The following is a 22,842-nucleotide window of genomic DNA, read 5'->3' as shown; positions in this document are numbered from 1 at the left end:
TTGAATCCGGGAGGCGGAGGTTGCAGTGAGCCAAGATCACGCCACTACACTCCAGCCTGGGAGACAGAGCAAGATTCCGTCTCAAAAAAAACACAAACTTTTATTGACTCCGAAATTAACGTATGTGTACAGACACACACACACACAGAGAGAGAGAGAGAGAGAGAGAGAGAGAGAGGTAGTATTAAGAATATATAATTTTAGGGCTTGGTGGCACCCACCTGTAGTCCCAGCTGCTTGGGAGGCTGAGGTGAGAGGATCGATTGAGCCCAGGAGTTGAAGGCTGTAGTGAGCCTTGATTGTGCTACTGCACTCCAGCTTGGGAGACAGAGGAGACCTTGTCTCAGAAAAACAAAAAAGAGAATATATAATTTTTTGGCCACGTCCTTTTGAGTATTGGCTTTTAAAATTTAAAACTTTGTTTGCCAATTTACTAATATATTAATATTTTGTTACGTTGTTTTCTAAACAGATCGTTTTCAACTTCTTTCTTCATGTTGATTTTACAATAATCAAACCAAACTAATACCCTTTTCCTGTTCCCTACAGAGCTACACGCAGCAGCCCTTAGCTTCTAATTAGAGCACTGGATGAAATAGCTTTGATTTCATTCTGTTGGGCTTTGAAGTTCACCAGGTAGTAGCTTTTTTGTTGTTTTTTCTTGTTTTTTTTGAGACAGAGGCTTGCTCTGTCGCCCAGGCTGGAGTGCAGTGCCGCAATCTCGGCTCACTGCAAGCTCTGCCTCCCGGGTTCATGCCATTCTCCCGCCTCAGCCTCCTAAGTAGCTGTAGCTGGGACTACAGGCGCTCGCCCCCATGCCCGGCTAATTTTTTGTATTTTTGGTAGAGACGGGGTTTCACCGTGTTAGCCAGGGTGGTCTCGATCTCCTGACCTCGTGATCCGCCCGCCTTGGCCTCCCAAAGTGCTGGGATTACGAGCATGAGCCACCACGCCTGGCTTATTTTGTATTTTTAAAAATACACTCATTCATTTTAGAAAATTTGGAAAAATTTAAAAAGCACTGAGAAGAAAAAGCTATCCATTATTATCCCATCAAATGTTTTACATACTTGAAGTCATTTTTCTATGCATTTAGATTTTTTTAAATTGGGATATTTTACACAGGGTTCTTTTAATATTTTCATCTATCCATTTATTTTGAGACCGGGTTTTGAGACTGGCTAATTTTTCTATTTTTGATAGAGTCGGGGTTTTGCCATGTTGCCCAGGCTGGTCTTGAACTCCTGGGCTCAATTGATCTGCCCGCCTCGAACTCCCAAAGTGCTAGGATTACAGGCGTGAGCCACTGCGCCCAGCTGAGCTTAGTTTGTTATTAATAACATTTTATTTTCACAAATATCATAATAAAGACAATCATCTCATTGTAATTTAATAATCAAACTCTTGAGAACAAATACAGTTTTGTGGGTCTAAATGCAGGTTTTAGAAGGTATAACAGATTCTGTCAAAAATCTGTTCTTGTGAAATTTTTTTTTTTTTTGAGACAGAGTCTTGCTCTGTTGCCCAGGCTGTAGTGCAATGGCACGATCTCGACTCACTGCAACCTCTGCCTCCTGGGTTCAAGCAATTCTCCTGCCTCAGCCTCCTGAGTAGCTGGGATCACAGGTGTGCGCCACTACACCTGACTAATTTTTGTATTTTTAGTAGAGATGGGGTTTCACCATGTTGGCAAGGCTGATCTTGAACTCCTGACCACAGGTGATCCACCCGCCTCAGCCTCCCAAAGTGCTGGGATTACAGGCATGAGCCACCACGTGCGGCCTTTTTTTTTTTTTTTTTTTTTTTTCCCTGAAACAGGGTCTTGCCCTGTTGTCCAGGCTGGAGTACAGTGGCTATTCACAGCTACAATCATAGCTCACTGCAGCCTGCAACTCCTGGGCTCAAGGGATCCTCCTGCCTCAGCCTCCCGTGTGGCTGGGACTACAGGTATGCACCACCATACCCAACTAATTTTTAATTATTTTGTAGAGATGGAATCTCACTATGTTGCTCAAGCTGGTCTCAAACTCCTGGGTTCAAGCGATCTGCCCCCTTTGGGCATGCCAAAGCGTTGGAACTACAGGCATGAGCCATGGCGCCCGACCTCCTGTGAATTCTTCATGGGCATTGAAAATGAATAAGAAACTGTTTTGCATATGTATTGGTAGAGTAAAAGGAATGTGAGGTATGAGAACGCTATCCAAGTTCAAGCTATTACATGTTCTCTGTGTGATTTGTCCTTGTTTATTTGCATCATTTTGCAGGCCATTCATTTGCTGGTTCCTCCTTGTCGCCTTGACCCTTACATGTTAGAGAGCTCCAGAATTCTGTCCTTGGGGACAGGCACGGTGGCTCAGGCCTGTAATTCCAGCACTTTGGGAGGCCGAGGTGGGCGGATCACGAGGTCAGGAGCTCTAGACCATCCTGGCCAACATGTTGAAACCCCATCTCTAGTAAAATACAAAAAATTAGCCGTGTGTGGTGGTGCGCACTTACAGTCCCAGCTACTTGGGAGGCTGAGGCAGGGGAATTGCTTGAACCTGGGAGGCGGAGGTTGAAGTGAGCCAAGATTGTGCCGTTGCACTCCAGCCTGGGCAACAAGAGCGAGACTCCATCTCAAAAAAAAAAGAATTCTGTCCTTGGAATTCTTTCCTATTTTCTGTATACTAACTCCCATGACAATGGTTCAGTTTTTCAGCTTCAAGTATACTGTATGCTGATCACTTCTAAGGGCTCACCTCCAGTCCAGTGCTCCCTGAACTCCTGATGTGTCTCTGCCTATTCCATACCTCCAGCTGGATGTCTGCTGGGCATCTCAAAACCTATGTGCACATCCAAACTTTTTTTTTTTTTTTTTTTTTTTTGAGACAGGGTCTTGCCCTGTCACTCGGGCTGGAGTGCAGTGACGTGATTTCCACTCACTGCAACCTCTGCCTCCCAGGTTCAAGCAATTCTGCCTCTGCCTCCTGAGTAGCTGGAATTACAGGCACCTGCCACCACGCCCAGCTAATTTTTGTATTTTTAGTAGAGACGGGGTTTCACCATGTTGGCCAGGCTGGTCTCGAACTCCTGACCTCAAGTGATCAACCTGCCTCAACCTCCCAAAGTTTTGGGATTACTGGTGTGAGCCACTGCACCTGGCCATATCCACACTTTTTTGATCTTTCTCCTCAAACTACTTCTCCAAAGTGGTCCCCATCTCAGTATATGGTAACTGCGTCCTGCTAGTTGTTCAGATTAAAAATCTTGCAGGGTTTTTTTTTGTTTTTGTTTTTTTTTTTATGAGACAGGATCTTTCTTATTCTGTCACCCAGGCTGGAGTGCAGTGGTGTGATCTCGGCTCACTGCAGCCTCAACCTCCCGGGCTCAAGTGATCCTCCCACCTCAGCCTCTCAGGTAGCTGGGACTATAGGAACGCCGCACCATGCCTGGCTAATTTTTTTTTATTTTTTGTAGAGTTGGAGTTTCACCATGTTGCCCAGGCTGGTCTTGAGCTCCTGAGTCTCAAGTGATCTGCCCACCTCAGCCTCCCAAAGTGCTGAGATTACAGGCTTGAGCCACTGCACCCAGCCTTGCGACTCTTGACTCCTCTCTCCCATGCACCAAGTCTAATATATCAGCTTTTCGAGGTACATCCGGGATCTTCCCACTTCTCACCACCTTGGTCCAGGCCACAATCATTTATTGCTGATTATTATAATTGACTCCTAATTGGCCTCCTTCCACCTGAATCCTCCAAGTCTAGTCTCCACATAGTGCAACTGACATGTTTCACATTAGGTCACATCACTGCTCTAAACTTCCCAATGGCTTCCCATTTCAGAGTCAAAATCAGAGGCCTTAGAATGGCCTGCGCCACGGCCCTGCATAATCTCTGCCTGCACCATTTCTCCAGCCTCAACTCCTTGCACACTGGCTCCCCCTGCTGTTTCTGGACTATATCAGGCAACATCCTGCTTCAGGGCCCCTGCACCTGTTACCTGGAATGCCCTTCCTCCACAAAATTCTGCATGGCTCCCGTCCATCCTTTAATCAGGTGTGTTTTGTTTTGTTTTGTTGTGTACCAAAGTCACCTTTTCAAAGAGTCCTCCTCTGATGGCCCTATTTAAAATCATAACTCCCGACTTCTCCATGATGTTTCCTATCTCTACTTACCGACTCATTTTTCTCTAGAGCATTTATCACCACCCAACAGACTATAAAGTTTGTTTATTTATTCACTTACCTATTTAATTATCTGTCTTCCTTCACCAGAATGTAAGCCCTATGAGAGCAGGGATTTTTTTTTTTTTTTTTTTTTTTTTGGTTTTCCTTTCCTTGCCTACAACTGCAGGATCCTCATTGCCTGAAACAGTGCCTGATACATAGATAAGCACTCAGTGAATTTTTTAAATGGATGATTGAATTCCAATTTGTGATGAGATCAACTAGAAAATCTGGATGTGCATTAGAAAAATGAGTATATTGTTTCCAGAAGGTAATTGAATTTTGGCACCATTGATGTCAAAGCCATCTGTGAGTTGTATTTTCATGTCTTCTCTATAGGTTCTTCTGTAAGTGACTCTTAATAGAGTGTGTGGCAAATTTTGGGTGCATGGAGGGAAGGCTCTTCATCATGGTGATCGCTTGTATTCAATATGTCGCACTCTTCTGCTCTTCTGGTATTTCTTTTTTTTTCTTTTTCTTTTTTTTTTTTTTTTTTTTTTTTTTTTTTTTGGCAGTCTTGCTCTGTTGCTCAGGCTAGAGTGCAGTGGCACGATCTTGGCTCACTGCGACCTCCACCTCCCGGGCTCAAGTGATTCTCCTGCCTCAGCCTCCTGAGTAGCTGTGACCACAGGCGTGCGCCACCATGCCTGGCTATTTTTTGTATTTTTAGTAGAGACAGGGTTTTGCCATGTTGGCTAGGCTTGTCTCGAACTCCTACCTCAGACGATTCGGCTGCCTCAGCCTCCTTAAGTCCTGAGATTACAGGCGTGAGCCACCGCACCTGGCCTTGTCCTGGTACCTTGCCAAGCAGTGCGCAGTGGTGTTCTGTATTTCCTACATCATGTTCTTGCACTTTGGGTATAACTTACTGACTATTCCAGTACTGTGGTTCTATATGAGTCCTTCTACTTACGATTCTCTTTCATCATTGTTCTTGATCTTTTTCTCTTGAAGTTCCTTTTATCCCTCCAACATTCTCTCAGTGTCTCTTCTGTAGTTTGCCTGAGTCCTTTAATATAATTCAGCGTTTTCCCATGTCTTAAAGTGGTTAAATATTTTAGTTTTCTACAAAATCTAAAATATATATATCTTTGAGACAGGTTGTCACTTTGTCACCCAGACTGGAGTGCAGTGATGTGATCATGCCTCACTGCAGCCTCCAAATCCTGGACTCAAGCAATCCTGCTGCCTCAGCCTCCAGAGTAGTTGGGACTATAGGCCCATGCCACCATGCCCAGCTAATTTTTGTACTTTTTGTGAAGACGGGGTTTCACCACATTGCCCAGACTGGTCTCGAACTCCTGGGTTCAAGTGATCTGCCCACTTCAGACTCCTAAAGAGCTGAGATTACAGGTATGAGCCACCGCACCCAGCCATAAAATACTTATTGTTTAGTTTAGTAAACGTTTTTAGAATTAGGTTAATGCTCTTCATTAAAATAGATGACCAGTGAAGGTTGTAGGTTGTCTAAACATAATATCGAAAAGAAAAGGAAATAAGCACTGAGAAATCCATGTAGTTCTTATAAGTACTCATGACCCACTCTTGTCATTGTAAACACATGTAAATGACAAAAGTGGTTTCCATGGACTACCTGGATGTATGTGCATTCATTGGCTCACCAGATCCCCACACTGAGTTCAGCCATAGGGAAATACACATAAGCATTTTAAATCTATAAAGTGCATAAGCAATATTAAGACTGTAAATATGTTTTGCTTATAGTCTCATTCTCTATTACATCAGACTCTATATTTGCTATGCATCTTTCTACCACGAGGAATCTAGCCTTGGTACTCAGACAGACCTGAATTTGAATACTAACTAGTTTTACTACTTACGGCCTGAGTACTCTTTCCCATCCTCCACCTTTTTAAAATGGAGTTGATCAGCTGGGCATGGTGGCTCACACCTGTCATCCTAGCACTTTGAGAGGCCGAGGCAGGAGGATCACTTGAGGCCAGGAGTTGGAGATCAGCCTGACCAATATAGTGAGAGCCTGTCTCTACAAAAAAAAAAAAAAAAAATTGTTGTTGAGTTGGAGTCTCACCCTGTCACCCAGGCTGGAGTACAGTGGCGTGATCTTGGCTCATTGCAACCTCCACCTCCCAGGTTCTGGGAGACAGAACAACAGAGCGAGACCCTGTCTCAAAAAGAAAAAAAAAAAAAAAGGCTATGTGATGAACAGAAAAGATATTAGTAAGTGAAAAAAGCGGGTTACAAAACAGCATTCTTTCATTCTATTTTTGTTAATGAATTCTATACATGTATTGGCTGGGTGTGGTGGCTCACACCTGTGTAATCCCAACTACTTTGGAAGGCCAAGGCGGGTGGAGTGCTTGCATTTAGGAGCTTGGGACCAGCCTGGGCAACACAGTGAGACCCCATCTCTACAAAAAATAAAAAAAATAGTCAGGTGTGGTGGTGTGCGCCTATACTCTCAGCTATTCAGGGGGCTGAGGTGGGAGGATTACTTAAGCCAGGGAGGCAGAGGTTGCAGTGAGCCGAGTTTGCACCACTGAGCTCCAGCCGGGGTGACAGAGCAAGACCCTGTCTCGAAAAAGATTAATTACAAAAATTCTATATATGTATTTAATGTGTATTTCTGCATGGTGGGAAAATGAGAGATTTTAATTCCCTCTTAAATTTTAAAATGAAATGTGCTCATCTCTCTACAATGATCATGTGCTACTTGTGTCATAAAAAGTTATTAAAAATAAAAATGCAGCAGAAGTGCATCTTGGTGGTTGTTTGGTTTCATAGGGAGTGAGTTATACTTGGCACACTATGCTTTGCTCTTACCACGTGTTTCCTCTCGTGATCTGTAGAGAAGTCCTCTGAGGCAAGAAGAGGCAGAAGCTCCTAAAGGGCTGTGCCCTCACCTGTCGCCGGCACGCAGCTCCACAAAGGGGCACTCAGATGGCTATTGCTCATGCTTGGGCCACAGGACCTCGTGCAGTCTCCTCATGACATCCCGAGAAGGTGGGAGGCCGGGATGGTGCTGGGACTAGTTTTCCTTTGGCAGAAGGGGAAACCAAGTCACGGAGAACATGCCTTTTTCCTTGCACTGCCCCTCGGTGTGGTGGATTTTATTATTTATTTATTTATTTTTATTTTATTTTTTTTGAGGCACAATCTCACTCTGTCACTCAGGCTGGAGTGCAGTGGTGCAATCTCGGCTCACTGCAAGCTCCACCTCCCGGGTTCAAGCGATTCTTGTACCTCAGCCTCCCAAGTAGCTGGGATTACAGGCGCCCACCACCACACCCAGCTAATTTTTATATTTTTAGTAGAGATGGGGTTTTGCCACGTTAGCTAGGCTGGTCTCGAACTCCTGATCTCAGGTGATCTGCCTGCCTCAGTCTCCCAAAGTGTTGGGATTCTCGTGAGCCACTGTGCCCGGCCTGGGACAGAATTGTAGTCCAGATGTCATGTGCTGGCCATCACCAGGAGGTTACGTTTTGCATCTCTTCTGAGCTCACCAGCTCGGCGTGGGTATGTCGGAGCAGGACGTAGTCATGCTTGGCCAAGGGGGTGCTTAGTCCTGCCTCAGTGCCACGCACCACCCCACATTCTGCAGTTCAGGACCTGCCAGGCTCACTGAGGTTCTCACAGCCATTTAAGACAGGGTTGGCTTCTGCTTGTCTTTGCGTTCTGTGAACTCTGACTTTCTGCTGCTGTTACCTCCTCTGACTTTTGCACTGAGGCCTGCCGCCTCAACTCCGTCTTGGTGAGTGTCTCTTAGGCTCAGCTCACACCTTCTCCTGCTCACCAAGACCTCACCCTGGGCCTGCCTGGTGTCTGCTGCCCCTGTGCCAATCCTCCCCACCCCAGCCGCACTCCTGCTTCCACAGCCTCCTCTGACCTGCACCCTGCATGTGCCCTGGAGCCGCCCATTGTTCTTTCTCTGAATCAGTATCTGTGCCCTACGATTTAGTTGTATGCTCCTCATTCTCTAATTTCATCCTCTAAATGGCCATCTTCTCTCCCCTAGAAGACTGTGGGCTCCTTGCAGGCAGATGCTGTTGCTATGATGGGAACGAGAACAGTTCTGACAGGTGACTGGCACTTCTGATGTGCCAGGCCCAGGGCTGGGTGATTTACCTAATTATTTCATTCCATGATGACAATAAACCTGTGTGATCCCATTTGACATGAAGAGAGGTTGAGTGGCTTGTCCAAGGTCACCCAGCTGGGCAGCAGTAGAGCAGGAATTCTCAGCACATCCATCTGACTATAAGCCTGTGCTTTTCACCACTGCGCAACCCTTTGTCCCTGCTTGTTGGTGGACTCACATTTCCTTGGATGTTCTTCCCGATGGCCTCCACTGAGTCTGCTTCTTGATGGCAGAACAGCCTCCTGCTGCCGTGAGAACAGATATTACATTCTCTCCCCAAGATGCCCAGGGCCAGCTTCCTTTGTGCTCAGAGAGTGGGGTGGGCTGAGGACACTCAGAGCTTGGTGTGTTCTCCCATCCCCACTTTCTTGCCCCTGTGCACCCTGCACTGTGCCACAGCCTCTCTCCCAGCCCCTTTTCCTGTGGACACCCAAGCTGCCAGAGGGTTCTCACCAGATCCGCAGGGATCCCTGAGCTGCAAGTCTGCCATCTCTCTCTAGAGTTAGTAAGAAAATGGAATCACAGTTCACCAAAAGGCCCCAAGGAGAGGCTCCGGACTGAAGACAGCGACCCCAGGTTCACACCCCCCATCTGGACCTTTGCCCTCTACAGCCTCCCTCCCCTTCCCCCAATCAGAGTCTTCGCTTTGGGGCCCAAGCCCTTGGCTAAGCTCCACCCCTCTCCCAGCATCCTAAAGTTTGGGGGCTGCATTCAAGTCAGAGATTTCCAAGTAGGAGGTATGTTGGAGGGACTTCTGAGGGCAGCTTGTCCTGGAAGAATGGGGGAAAGGCGGTGTGTGTTGCTGTCCCTGAGGACATCTATGTAGCTCCCTGGGAGACCCTCTGCCCTTTCCCCCTCCCACCAGCCCGTCGAGCAGGGACCAAGCCTGCTTATTATCACCTGACGCTGCGCAGCCACTGATCCCATTGGTGGAGCCAGATTCGGTCTGGCTCTCTCGTTCTTTCTCCCTTCTCTGCCTCTCTCTCCTCCACGCTGCTTTGATTTCGCTCTTGCCTCTCTTCTTGCGCTGCTCAGCCGGGAACATCGTCTCACCAGGGGCAGCAGCAACGCGCTGCACAGCCAGACAGGAGCTGGCTGCGGGGCATGGAAGCAGCCTCCTTGGCAGCCAGGAGAGGAGCAAGCGCACGCCACTGCCTGTGACCTGGGCGTCCGGCTGCTGTCCCCTGCCCGGGAGCTCATCCACACAGAGGTCTCTCCCTGTCCTCCCTGCCAGCTTTTCCTCTGCAGAGCCCAGTGGAGCCGGGTGAGTACCCTTCCTCCCTGGAACCTGCTGCTGTTGATCCTGAGTAGCCAGGAGCTGGGGGCGCTAGGGTCCTGCCACCACCCAGGGTGCCCACCTGGACTGCCAGGCCTGACGACCTTGTCCCCTCTCCCGCAGGCCTTTGGCAAAGTGGTTAATGGCTGAATCCAGTCTCTGGGGCACCACAGTTAGTCACCCCGTGACCATTCTGCTGCAGTCAGCTATGCCAACAGGGACAGCAGGGTGGGGGAAGCATTCCCTGTGGCAGGGTGGCTGTTCTGAATGGGCATGGGGAAGGGGCACCGGTGTGCGCGGCGTGTGTGTGTGCGTGCTTGCGAGTTGGCTGGAGGCTTGCTGGCGCAGATAGGTCCGTCTGCCCGCAGTCATGCTCATGTGTGGGTTTTGAATGGTGTGAGGCATGTCTAGAAACATATCTTTCTGGCACACGTGAGGTACATGTGTGTGGGGGACTTATTTGAGTAGCCTGTGGGTGTGCGTGGGTGGGGACACTATGAGGCAGTATATTTAGGGGTAACCATGTCTCTTTTCATGTGCGTGGGAGTGTATGCAGACAGGGGCTTTCTATATGGGGAGGTGAGACCCAGAGCAGGATGGGGTGGGTAAAGAGAAGAGGGGACAGAAACCATTGTCTGTGGGCAGAGCCACGTAGGTGCACAAACCTGTTGGCATGAAGGCTCAGGGCTGGCAGAGTGTGGCCAGAGGCAAACACATTTTCAAAGTCTGTTTTTGAGCCTGGAGATGATTTGAGAGAGAATACCAGACTTCCGGCGGGGGCTGCTGTGTGTATGAACACACATGTGTGTGCAGGCAGGCGTGTGGGTTGCATGCCTTCTTGTGGAGGTGGCACGCATGCATGTTGGTGCCTGTGGCATCCTCTTTTCCCCAAATATGGCTTGTGAGGAGGTGTGCGTGGACGTGTGTGTGCGTGAGCCTGTGGACATGAACATGTCTGGGTGTGCATGGAGGTGACAGCTTGAAGAGGGAAAACTGTGGGGCATTCTTAGAATGTGGAAGGTGGCAGGAGGCACCTGAATGTGGAGATGGGCATGTGGGAGTGAGGACGTCTGCGGAGGTGTGGGACGCGGGTGGGTGGGCACTCTTGGCTCATGTGTGTATGTGCGTGCGTGCCTGCCTGTGTGTGGGTGTGTACATGCCTGTCTTGGGGTGGATCCACACAGGAGTGTAGGTGTTTCTTGGGTGTTGCCTCAACCTGTCCCTCACACCCTGCCCTTCCCCAGTCTTCTGGGTGTAGAGAACTTGGGTTCACACCCACCCCTCTGTCCACCCCAGCTCACTCACTGCCGCCCTCCCAAGGTGGGGATGTCATCTCAGCTTTCCCAGAACCGTAGGGAGGGAGGGACAAGCAGACACCCAGGTCCTGGAGACCCCTACCGCCAAACACAGCTGCCCCTATTTCTAGGAGGACTCCAAGGAGAGGCAGGAATAGGTGCCTACTCATGGGACGAGTGTGGGCTGCCTCCAAGCGTGTGGGTGGGTGCCGCTCAGGGCCTCTTGGGTAGGAGTGTGTCTGTGTTCGTGTGCGTGTGTGTGTGTGTGTGTGTGTGAAGGGCACATGTGTGTCTCCCTGGGAGCTTCTCACAAGGATCCCAAGAGATGGTAACTCCCCACTGCTCCACACCTGTCCCCATGAATTACAAACTGGTTTATTATGGTAGGGTTGTTTCCAGACACCCAATCCCATCTGCCTGATTTTGGGGTGGGACTGGTAGCACCCCCATGCTTATTTACCATAGGATTCCCCATGCACAAAGCCACCAGCATTTGGCTCTGGGGTGGGAGGCTAAGATGAAACAGGACTTGAGTGACACCTTGGGGCAGGTAAGGGCCATCACCTTTAGCCTTCACCTGTACTTGCCATCCAGGCAACTCACAGGTTAATACAGAGGTGCCAGGCTCTGGAGCAAGCTTAATTGACAGGAAGGTGTGGGCTGGATCCTCTGGAAGCTATAAATAAAAGTACCTGCTTTTGCAGGCACAAGATGCCCTCACCACTAGCTCCTGGGCAAGGGGAGGAGAAAAAGAGGGGAGAAAGAAGAGAAGGAGGTGACATTTAGAAAAATGAGGGGTGCCAGGAGCTGGGATGGAGGAAGGGATTGGAAAGCAGGAGACCAAATGCCCCTGGAGAATGCCCCACCCACATCTGCGGTCCCCTCCCAGACGCCCAGACGCTGTCACTCCCCTTCCCTTCGCTCTTCCCCATCCCGGAGCTAGGCCAGCCAGGCCAGAGTCATGGCCAGAGTCAGCTCTTCCCAGCTAAAGCACACATGAGAGTGACCGTGATGAAGTCCTCTCATACCTGGACGAGCGGCAGACATAAGGGGAGAACCAAAGGAGTAAGACAGGGAGGGGAGAGAAAATGCAGCTGCTTGAAAGGAAATGATGGAAGGAGGAAAAATACAGGGTGGAAACACCATGGGCACCCATGAATGCACACACGCCACACGTGTGCCCCTCCACCCCCACACATGAGGGGACACTCTCTTAGCTTAGTTATCAAGAGCTTGGGTACCGGAGTTCAAATCATTTGCTCTCTGCGTGGCCTTGGGCATGTTAGTACCTCCCCAACCTCAGTTGCCTCATCTGTAAAATGGAGATAATGATAGTGTGTGCCTACTTCCAAGGTTGCAGGAGATGTCTGTGAAATTATGAGCACATGGGCGGCCCCCAATAGATGTTAATGTTAAAAGTCATGATTGAAAGGAGTCAAGAGAAGATTGGCCGAAAAAGAAAGAGGGATCGTCAAAAAAAGTTATGGGTGGAAAAAGAGCTTGAAGCTGGCTGTGCCGCGTACCCCTTCCACCACGAATGTGTCCACATGCACCAACGTGGCACTTGTCCTTCCAGCCATGTACTGCGGCAACACTTGCTGACCCCAGTGAGGAGAGAGGCCTGAATCCGAGGGCCCTGGCACCTGTGAGCTCTTGGCTGTCACCTGCCCCAAGCCTCGCACCTCCGCTCCACAGCAGGTGCTTCCTGCGTTTCCTCTGCCTCTCACCCGTCCTCTCCACCCCCACCCCTTTCTCTTTTCACGCCTGCTGGCTGAGGGCCCCCTCCCTCCTCGGCTCCATCTGCTGCAAATCTGTCCCCGCCCGGCTTTGCAGCGTTCCCACTGCCTCTGCCACCTGTCAGGTGCCGTCTGCTCTGCAGACCCCGCCGAGGAGAGCAAAGAGCCCCCCGGGCAGGCACCCCGTTCCACCCTCCATCATCCTTCTCCAGCCTCCCCTGTGCAGTCTTTCCCATCTGGTTCATGAGGCATGTGGATTCCAGGGGTCCTTGAGGTTCTGCCTCAAAAGGGATATTGGGAGGAGGACATTCCAGAAAGCTCACTGGGGGCAAGGGAGGTACTGACCCTTTCCCTCCTCCTCAGTCCCCACAGGAGACAACCCTGACGGGAGCATGGAGCTGCTGTCCACGCCCCACAGCATTGAGATCAACAACATCACCTGCGACTCCTTCCGCATCTCCTGGGCCATGGAGGACAGTGACCTGGAGAGGGTCACCCATTACTTCATTGACCTTAACAAGAAGGAGAATAAGAATTCCAACAAGTTCAAGCACCGGGTGAGTAGAAGGTGTCCTGGGAGCCCCTCCCCAGCGTCTGTTCCTGAAGGAGGCCGGATAAGGGAACACCTGGAAGTGATGGCTTGGAGTCAGAGGCTGGTTAAAATCCACACTCTTCTTCCTGTGTCATTTTGGGAAAGTTACTTGACCTCTCTGAGCCTGAGCTCCTTCCCTGGTGAAGAGGGAATAGCAATGCCAAGCCTCACGGGGTCGTGGAGAGGATGCAGTGAGTCATGTTTGCGTGGTGCTTGGCCCGGCGCCTAGCACAGAGGGAGCGTTGTTATCAGCGCCACAACCGAGACTTCAGGCAGGGGCAGAGAGCCCGGGTGGGGTGGGGCCGCAGGCATCGCCTATGGGGATGACGTCTCAAGTCTCGACAAAGCCCCGGCTCAGGGCACAGCCTCACTGTTGGCTGGGTGGGCCACACGGGCCTCGGTCGGGGCGGGGCCCTTTTGCTGTGGGCCCCTCTCGGGCCCCCTCAGTTCTCCCTCTTGGGCCCCTCACCTGCTGGCCTGCCATTTGCTTGGCTTAGAAAAGGAATGGGAGAGAGTCCTCCGTGGGTGTGTCCTTTCCTGGGGTTAAAAGCCAGTGTGGGGGTGGGTGGGAGGAAGCCCCCCATCCTCTCAAGCTGGCAGAGGCAGGGGGAGTGAGGCGGCCAGCTGGCTCCCAGGCCGACGGCACCGGCGTGGGTTACTCACCCGCTCTCTTTCTCTGGAACCGGCTCTCCCGATCTGGGTGTCTTTTGGCAGGCCAGTTGCCACGGTGACGTGAATGTTCAACACCACCCCCTTAACCCTCCCCCCCAAAGAATAAGGCATATTTTCCCTTCCTCCCTGGCTTCTCAGCATTTGCCGTTGCCGTGGAGACGGCACTGCAGTGTGCAGAGCTCTCAAAGTCTCCTTAAAAAATGAAGGCCTTGCCGCCCTCAACTTTGTGGCTTTTCCCCTCCGTTCCCAAGAGAACGGGGTGTCAGGGGGGTTCAAGGAGGGGCCAAGGCTGTGGAGTGTCTGTGTGGCCTTCCCTGGAAAATGGTGGCCAGGATATAGAGCCATTGGATCCTCAAGACTGGTCCTGCTCAGGAGAAACAGGGCCATCCGGGGAGTGGGGATTCTGGGGTAATGCCCAGATCGGGCATGGACCCCTGTTTGACGCTTGGCTCTCTGTTTGTACCCTGTTTCTCAGGACGTCCCCACCAAGCTCGTGGCCAAGGCAGTGCCGCTGCCCATGACGGTGAGAGGCCACTGGTTCCTGAGCCCCCGCACGGAGTACAGCGTGGCCGTGCAGACGGCAGTGAAGCAGAGCGACGGGGAGTACCTGGTGTCTGGCTGGAGTGAGACGGTGGAGTTCTGCACTGGGGGTGAGGCCATGCTGTCACACCCCTGTCCTGCTGCTTGGCACATTGGGCTTTGCTGTGGTCAAGGCGGGGCTTCCTCGTAGTCCAGCAAACACTAATGAACACCTTCTGTCCACCAGGCAGCATGCTTGGGCCGCAGGGGAGATGCACGGGCATGACACCCTCCCTGCCTCCAGGAGCCCGCCCTTTCTCTTCTCTCACTGGAGGCAAATGCAAACCCCACTAATCATATTGGCAAGACCACTTCCATTAAGAAAGGGAGTTACTTTTCTGGCTTGGTACCAGATCCCAGGCATCTTTTTAAACATTGTGGTCAAAGGTGCATGATGTAAAATTTGCCATCTTGACCATTTTGAAGTGTACAGTTCAATGGTATTAAGTATATTCACATTGTTGTGCAGCCAATCTCCAGAACCTTTTTTCTTGGAAAACCAAAACTCTATACCCATTAAATAACCGCCCCCCATTTCCCTCTGCTAGCTACCATTCTACTTTCTGTTTCTATGAATATGACTCCTCTAGGTATCTCATATCAGTGCAATTGTACAGGATTTGTCTTTTTGTGACTGGAATGTACCAGAATTTCCTTCCTTTTTAAAACTGGATAGTATTTCATTGTATGGATAGACCACATTTTGCTTCATCAATTATTTGTCAATGTGCACTTGGTGAGGCAATCACATTTCACTTGTTCTGAGCCTTCACGTAGCCTGGGAAAATGGCCCCTGGACAATGGCCCTGCAAACTCTCTTAGCAGAACTTAACTTGTAGACTCCAGCACAAACAAACAGTAGGCCTATGTGTGCTTGGTCACTCATGACTCAGGGTCTGCCCCCACAAGATTGCATTCTTCTGGTGTTCACGGTGAGAGCTGCTCCAGATCTCTCTGTCACACGGAAGGGACACAGAACATTCTCAGCCCCGGGCCTCTGAGGCTGCTGGCTCCATCCTTTGCCAAGATTTATGCCCCAAGTCTCCTTGAGCTGCTGTTGTCTTTTGAGTGGTGCTTTTTCTTTTTTTTCTCCTTCTGCTTTTTTTTTTTGAGATGGAGTCTCGCTCTTGTCGCCTCCTGGCTGGAGTGCAGTGGCGTGATCTTGGCTCATAGCAATCTCCGCCTCCGGGGTTCAAGCGATTCTCCTGCCTCAGCCTCCTGAGTAGCTGGGATTACAGACGCCCACCACCACGCCTGGCTATTTTTTTTTTTTTTTTTTTTTGTATTTTTAGTAGAGATGGGGTTTCACCATGTTGGCCAGGCTGGTCTTGAACTCCTGACCTCAGGTGATCCGCCCGTCTTGGCTTCTCAAAGTGCGGTGATTATAGGTGTGAGCCACCATGCCTGGCCTTTTTTATTTTTATTTTTTGAGACAGAGTCTTGCTCTGTTGCCCAGGTTGGAGTGAAGTGGCATGATCATGGCTCACTGCAGCCTCAACAATCTCCTCCCCACGAGTCCAAGCCATCCTCCCTCCTCAGCTTCCTGGCCTCCTGAGTAGCTGGAACTACAGGCACACGCCACCACTCCTGGCTAATTTTTGATATTTTTTGTAGAGATGGGGTTTTTCCGTGTTGGTCAGGCTAGTCTCAAACTCCTGGGCTCAAGTGATCCCAAAGTGCTGGGATCACAGGCGTGAACCACTGCTGGCTGAGTGGTGTTTTTTCTTAGTTCTGCTGTGGAACCCCACTCTCTGGAGGCCTCTTGCTCCTGGTGGGGAAAGCTTCTTGGTTTACCCCTGAGACCTCCATGTGCAGTGGGCATTTAATTCAAATTGGAGATCTGGCTGCAATCCAGTCCACACTCCTCTCTCCAAACCAAGCACCCTGGCCAGGGATGCAGCCACAAAGAGGGAAGGGCAGCTTCTTCTAATTTGTACCAAGGAGCTGTATGTGCCAGCAGCAGCCTTGCTGGGGCCCCAGGGTTCAATGTTGCTATCCTGTTTCCAGCCTTCCCTGTTTCTCTTGAGATGCTCAAGCTGAGAGCCATTGCTCCAGACCCAGGACTGCCTAAACATTGCCTGGACTCAGTTCTCCCTAGACCCTCACAAACCCTCGCCTGTAATTACAGCTGGCTTCCATGGGGGTGGTGTGGGCAGCCTCCTATCTACTGGATTTGAGAGGCTTTCCCAAAAGGACCTCAAGCCCTCCCCTCTCAAGTCTTCCTTTTTCCCACGGGTCCTCTTTTCACGTGACGATGGCCTGGGATCACAGCCCCTGGGGACCCTGGCAGGATAACTGGGCAGCCCTCTGCCTTTTTCTGACCCAGAGAGCCCTGAGCCTCTGGCAATGTGGTTGCAGAGGTGATGAGGACAGACAGTATGCAGCGCTCTGTGTTTCCAGCAGAGGCCAGCTGGCCTGTTCCCATCTGAGTTTAAGGTTCTGCGACTGTCTAGTCGCCCCTGCTGCTCTGGCATACAGAGGTTGGCCGGCACACACAGTGTGGGGTGGGGTGGGGACAGGAGGTGTTTGTGCTCCTCAGCTGGCCCTCAGCTCACCCACCGCATCTGGGATCTTGCAGATTATGCCAAGGAGCACCTGGCTCAGCTGCAGGAGAAAGCTGAGCAGATCGCAGGCCGCATGCTCCGCTTCTCCGTCTTCTACCGCAACCATCACAAGGAGTACTTCCAGCATGCCAGGTATGGGCGCGGGCTCCCGGCTGGACCCTCCAGGCCTCCCCTTCCTCCCAGCCCTTCCTGCTCCTGTCCTGGCTGTCTGAGGTCACCCCCACCCTCGTGGCTGCCAGTCCCTCCTCTAGGGTTGACATGTCCTGACGTCACCAGGCTGGCTCTGAAGAGACTGCTGCTTTGGGGATTGGGCTCAGGGAAGATCAAGGGCTCTGGGGACAGGGCCTTCTTCAAGAGTGTTGTACTAATGAGCCTGGGAGAATGAGGTCTGGGTTTGCTCCCGCTCTGGGACAGTTCCTTTCACGGGGGTCTACCACCACAGGTCTCTCCGATTCAGGCCCAGGGGCCAAAGGGAAGGTGGCAGGGAGTGCACAAAATGAGTGTTCTGATCACAAAGAGTTCGAGGAAGCACCCAGCTCTTCGGTTTTCAAACTGGGTGCTCCCTCTAGGGAGACATGTCAGTGAACCCCCTAGAATGATGCCATGGGGTTGGGGGGACCAGAGGTTGAGGCTTGGTGGGCCCCACACCTGACCTCCAGCCAGAGCAGCCTCAATTTTATTTGCCTGTGACCCTTCCACGTATAATTTCTTTTGAGGAAAAAACAGAGAGAGTTGCTGCAGTCCAAAAGTGTTTGAAAATTGGTGATCTGATCCAACACCCGCGGCCTACAGAAGAGGAGCCTGAGGCCCAGAGGGAAGTGGCTTGTTCATTCAAGCCAGGGAGTCACTTGTTACTGAGGACAGCCAGGACCAGGCAAGAGTGAGGCAGGACCAGGAGTTCCCACCCTCCCCGGGCCTGCTGGCAAGTGCTCCAAGGCCACATCCTTCTGAGGCTCAGCCAGGGCAAGCAGCTGCTCTGCCTTTTTTTTTTTTTTTTTTTTTTTTGAGACGGAGTCTTTCTCTGTCACCCAGGCTGGAGTACAGGAGTGTGATCTCCGCTCACTGCAACCTCTGCCTTCTGGGTTAAAATGATTCTACTGCCTCAGCCTCTTGAGTAGCTGGGACCACAGGTGTGCGCCACCATGCCCGGCAAATTTTTGTGTTTTTAATGAAGTGGGGTTTCACCATGTTGGCCAGGCTGGTCTCAAACTCCTGACCTCAGGTGATCCACCCACCTCGGCCTGCCAAGGTGCTGGGATTATAGGCATGAGCCACCATGCCTGGCCTCTGTCTGTCTTTATCCTTACAGTCAGGGCAGTTTTAACTTCAGGGCAGTGAGGACCTTGGGAGTCTTTGGGGTTTGTATTAAAGAAGCAAGGCCTGCTTGGTGGCTCAAGCGTGTAATCCCACTATGATGGGAGGCCAAGATGGGATCCCTTGAGCCCAAGAGTTCAAGACTAGCCTGAGCAACATAGTGAGACCCCGGTCTCCACAAAAAATTTAAAGAATTAGTCGGGTGTGGATCTCTTGAGCCCAGGAGTTTGAGCTCGCAGCGAGCTGTGATTGCACCACTGCACTCCAGCCTGGAAAGCAAGTCAGTGGCTCAGTTTGGGCTCCTTTATCAGCGAGAATGGGAGAGATAGGGAGCACTCATGGGTGCCAGGTACCCTACTTGGTGCCAGGATGTAAAGATAAAGGCACAGTTCACCGTTTTGAGAACCTCAGAATCCAGTCAGAGAGACAGTGTGGAAAGATTTCATGTAAAAAGTACATGTAATTGTTGAGCACAGTTCAGTGTCCTGGCCAAGTGAAGTGGCTCACACCTGCAATCCTAGCACTTTGGGAGGCCAAAGCAGGAGGACCACTTGAGGCCAGGAGTTCAAGTCCAGCCTGGGCAACATAGTGAGAAGATTGGGTGTCCTGCACATAGTAGGCAGCCAAAAATTTGTCAAGTGCAGGTGTCTGCTGTTCCTGGGAGGTTTTAGAGGGGAGCAGACACTTGACTGAAGCTTGAAGGCTGATTAGAAGTTTGCCAAGCCAGATGGAGGAAGGTGGAGAGGGCGGTCAGTGCAGCAGAGGGAAGAGTCCTGCATAGCGGTCACAGAGGCAGGAGACCGTGTGTGCAGGGGGTGGGTAAGTGGGTGGGGTGGCAGGAGGTCTGTGTGTGCAGGGGGTGGGTAAGTGGGTGGGGTGGCAGGAGGTCTGTGTGTGCAGGGGGTGGGTAAGTGGGTGGGGTGGCAGGAGGTCTGTGTGTGCAGGGGGTGGGTAAGTGGGTGGGGTGGCAGGAGGTCTGTGTGTGCAGGGGGTGGGTAAGTGGGTGGGGTGGCAGGAGGTCTGTGTGTGCAGGGGGTGGGTAAGTGGGTGGGGTGGCAGGAGGTCTGTGTGTGCAGGGGGTGGGTAAGTGGGTGGGGTGGCAGGAGGTCTGTGTGTGCAGGGGGTGGGTAAGTGGGTGGGGTGGCAGGAGGTCTGTGTGTGCAGGGGGTGGGTAAGTGGGTGGGGTGGCAGGAGGTCTGTGTGTGCAGGGGGTGGGTAAGTGGGTGGGGTGGCAGGAGGTCTGTGTGTGCAGGGGGTGGGTAAGTGGGTGGGGTGGCAGGAGGTGGGGAGTGGCAAGGAGACCACAGAGACCAGATCATGAGCCGCCGTGCTTTTCACACACACCCCATCAAAGGGTTTCAAGCTGGGGAGTGACAGCTTCATATCTCTTCTCTGAGAAGGAGTGGGCTGGTTGAATCCCTCTCCAGGGCCCTCCCTGCTCTTGCATTCTGGAATGTTCTATTTGAGACTAGTGGAGGCGGCTGGGGGAGGGCTGGGAGCTGGGCTGGCTCCCTCCCTCCTCGACCACACGCAGCAGCCAAGCCTCAGCCCGGCTCACCAGCCGCATCTTCTCTTCCCTTTGGCGTGTCTCCCTGGGGTGGGCAGGACCCACTGCGGGAACATGCTGCAGCCTTACCTGAAGGACAACAGCGGCAGCCACGGCTCCCCCACCAGCGGTATGCTCCACGGGGTCTTCTTCAGCTGCAACACGGAGTTCAACACGGGCCAGCCGCCACAGGACTCCCCCTACGGCCGCTGGCGCTTCCAGATCCCAGCTCAGCGCCTCTTCAATCCCAGCACCAACCTCTACTTTGCGGACTTCTACTGCATGTACACGGCCTACCACTACGCCATCCTGGTGCTGGCACCCAAAGGCTCCCTGGGGGACCGCTTCTGCCGCGACCGCCTGCCCCTCCTGGACATTGCTTGCAACAAGTTCCTGACCTGCAGCGTGGAGGACGGGGAGCTGGTCTTCCGCCACGCCCAGGACCTCATCCTGGAGATCATCTACACCGAGCCTGTCGACCTGTCCCTGGGCACCCTGGGGGAGATCAGTGGGCACCAGCTCATGAGCCTGTCTACTGCCGACGCCAAGAAGGACCCCAGCTGCAAGACCTGCAACATCAGCGTGGGCCGCTAGGGACTCCTGGGGAGCTGGGGGGTGAGGGAGAGATGAGCGGAAGGTGGAGGTGGGTAGCCCAGGTTCAGGGAGCTGGCTTTCTCTCTCCTGCCCCCCTGCTCCCTCCACTCTGCCCAGCTGCCCTCCCCTCGCCCCTTGGCATTGGAGGCAACAGACAGTGGTCCTCTTGGTAAGTGTGGCCCACCCCCAGCCTGGTGGACGTGGAAAGGCTTCTCAGCCTCTGTAGTTGGCAGCTGGGCTGGACTTCTGGAGAACTTCCCCTTTCCTCTGGTTTCTTTGTCCTACTGTTCTTTGCCTCATCCAGGTCTCTATCTCCCAAAGACCTGCCCACCTCCTGGGCTCTCCCAGGGAAGCCCCTCTGGGCCAAAGCCCACGTGTAGCTTGGCTGCCTCCAGAAGAGATGCAGAGAGCTGTGGGGCGATCTTTCTTAGTCCCACTCACCCCACTCAGGGCTAACCACAGAATGCCCCCTCCCTGCTGAGCTGGGTCTCTGGGGCTTCCCACTCCAGGCCTGGATCCCTTCCTTCTATAAATAGTCTCCTGCACCACCGTGACTCCCTGGCTGCTCCTTGCCCCAAAGAACCCTCTTCCTGCATGGGAGAGCTGTCCCTCCTTCTCCACCTGCCCACCGGGACACTCCCCCTGCTCTCTAGAAAGGAACTCCCTTTCTTCTCTTGGCATTGGGGGCGTCAGGCTGTCGGATGTTCCTTCCTTCCATACCCCAGCATACCTTCTCCTTGCTTAGAGTGCAGGGGTCTGAGACAGCAGCCACTGGGGTTGAGGAGGGGGAGGAGACCCCTGAGACCCAGAGGTGCCCCTTCCTCAGTGGGGAGTGGGCCGCCTCATGCTCCGCTGGGGCCTGGCATGGAACGTGAGACCTGTAAGCTGTCCCACGGGCCCCGGCACCCCGCCCAGCTGTGCACTTTGCTCACTCGCTCTGCCACGGTGTCATGACTGTACTGTGCCCGTGCGTGACCTGGACTGTGGACCCTCTGCTGCTCCGCCTCTCCCCTCCCCACTGGCTCTGTCTGCTCTCCTGCCACCCTGCTGGCCGGGAGCCCCTCCCCGGGGAGTTCTTGGTGAAGTCCTTCCCGGGCCTCCTTGTGTTTTTGCCTCATTCCTACTGTCGCACAGGTCACGAGGGTGGACTCCCTACGATCAACAAAGCAAACAGAGAGCCTGTGGGAGGGGCTGACAGCAGCAGCCGGCTGTTTGGGGGATGATGGAGGTAACATCAGGCGGAGGAGAGTGCAGCCTCACAGTGACTTTCTCAGAGGTGACAGAGATGATGGATGAGCGGCTGGATTTCCATGATGAAGGATGGAAGCAGCAGCAGGCCGGCAAGGCCATACCTCGGTGAGGGGCAGGTGGACAACCGTCACCTATCTGTAGCCAGGGGCAGTTGTGTGGCCAGCTGTCTCTCTGGGATGAGTCAGGAGGCCTGGAGGCTTGGGGAGAGGTGTGGAGAAGGAGAGAACATGGCCCAGGCCCTTTCCTTCCCCCTGTGCTGACAGCATTGCTGTGGGGGTGGCCCACTGCCCTCCCCTGGCCCTCATGTCCCCCCGGGGCTGGGGTCCTCCTGCCTGTGCTGTGCTTGCGACGTGCATCAATAAACCACCATGGCCTGAGGGCCCTGCTCGTCTCAGTCCATTTGAGCTGCTGTAACAAAATACCACATACCGGGTGTCTCAGAAACCGCAGATTCATTTCTCATAGTTCTGGAGACTCAGGAGGTCAAGATCAAGGTGCTGGTACAAGTGGTGTCTGGTGAGGGCCTGCTTCACAGATGGCTCTTTTCACCGTGTCCTCACAGGGTGAAAGGGACTAGCAAGTTCTCTTGCCCCTCCTTTTTTTTTTTTGTAGACATGGGGGGTTTCACCTTGTTGCCCAGGCTGGCCTCAAACTCCTGGCCTCAAGTGATCATCCCACGTAGGCCTCCCAAAGTGCTTGGGATTACAGGCATGAGCCACTGCTCTGGGCCATCTTGGGCCCCTTTCATAAAGGCACTAATCCCATTCATGTGGCCCCACCCTCATGACCTCATCGCCTTCCAAGGCCCCACTTCCTCAAACCATCACCTTGGGGTTAGACTTTCCACCTACAGCTGGGCGAGGTGGCTCACGCCTGTAATCCCAGCATTTTGGGAGGCTGAGGCAGGTGGATCACTGGAGGTCAGGGGTTCAAGACCAGCCTGGCCAATATGGTGAAACCCTGTCTCTACTAAAAATACAAAATTAGCTGGGCGTGGTGGTGCATGCCTGTAATCCCAGCTACTCAGGAGCCTGAGGCAGGAGAATTGCTTGAACTCAGGAGGCGGAGGTTGCAGTGAGCCGAGATTGCGCCATTGCACT

At 52.4% G+C, this 22,842-nt stretch overlaps 1 protein-coding gene across 2 annotated transcripts; it reads left to right on the top strand.

Annotated features, from left to right (window-relative positions):
* Positions 1-9,048: 9,048 nt before the first annotated feature.
* Positions 9,049-22,136, top strand: PHYHIP (phytanoyl-CoA 2-hydroxylase interacting protein). Of its 2 annotated transcripts, XM_054497984.2 has the most exons (6): positions 9,049-9,587; positions 12,471-12,592; positions 12,994-13,187; positions 14,370-14,544; positions 17,052-17,169; positions 19,957-22,136. In XM_054497984.2, the coding sequence occupies exons 3-6, from the start codon at positions 13,023-13,025 to the stop codon at positions 20,489-20,491; spliced, it is 993 nt and encodes a 330-aa protein (XP_054353959.1). In that variant the 5' UTR covers positions 9,049-9,587; positions 12,471-12,592; positions 12,994-13,022; the 3' UTR covers positions 20,492-22,136. The 2 variants fall into 2 exon arrangements, with proteins under 2 accessions (XP_054353959.1, XP_054353958.1); XM_054497983.2 differs by lacking the exon at positions 12,471-12,592.
* The last annotated feature ends 706 nt before the right edge of the window (positions 22,137-22,842 follow it).

Source organism: Pongo pygmaeus, chromosome 7, assembly GCF_028885625.2.
Source record: "Pongo pygmaeus isolate AG05252 chromosome 7, NHGRI_mPonPyg2-v2.0_pri, whole genome shotgun sequence".
Lineage (NCBI taxonomy): Eukaryota > Metazoa > Chordata > Mammalia > Primates > Hominidae > Pongo > Pongo pygmaeus.
Note: the sequence above shows the minus strand (reverse complement) of the source record. Positions and strands in the feature narration are given on the sequence as shown.

Bases quoted from the DNA above. Each gene is read 5' to 3' on its own strand.
- PHYHIP (XM_054497983.2), top strand. From the start codon at position 13,023: ATGGAGCTGCTGTCCACGCCCCACAGCATTGAGATCAACAACATCACC. The intron at 13,188-14,369 runs GTGAGTAGAAGG...CCTGTTTCTCAG, and splicing joins CCAACAAGTTCAAGCACCGG to GACGTCCCCACCAAGCTCGT. The intron at 17,170-19,956 runs GTATGGGCGCGG...TGGGGTGGGCAG, and splicing joins GAGTACTTCCAGCATGCCAG to GACCCACTGCGGGAACATGC.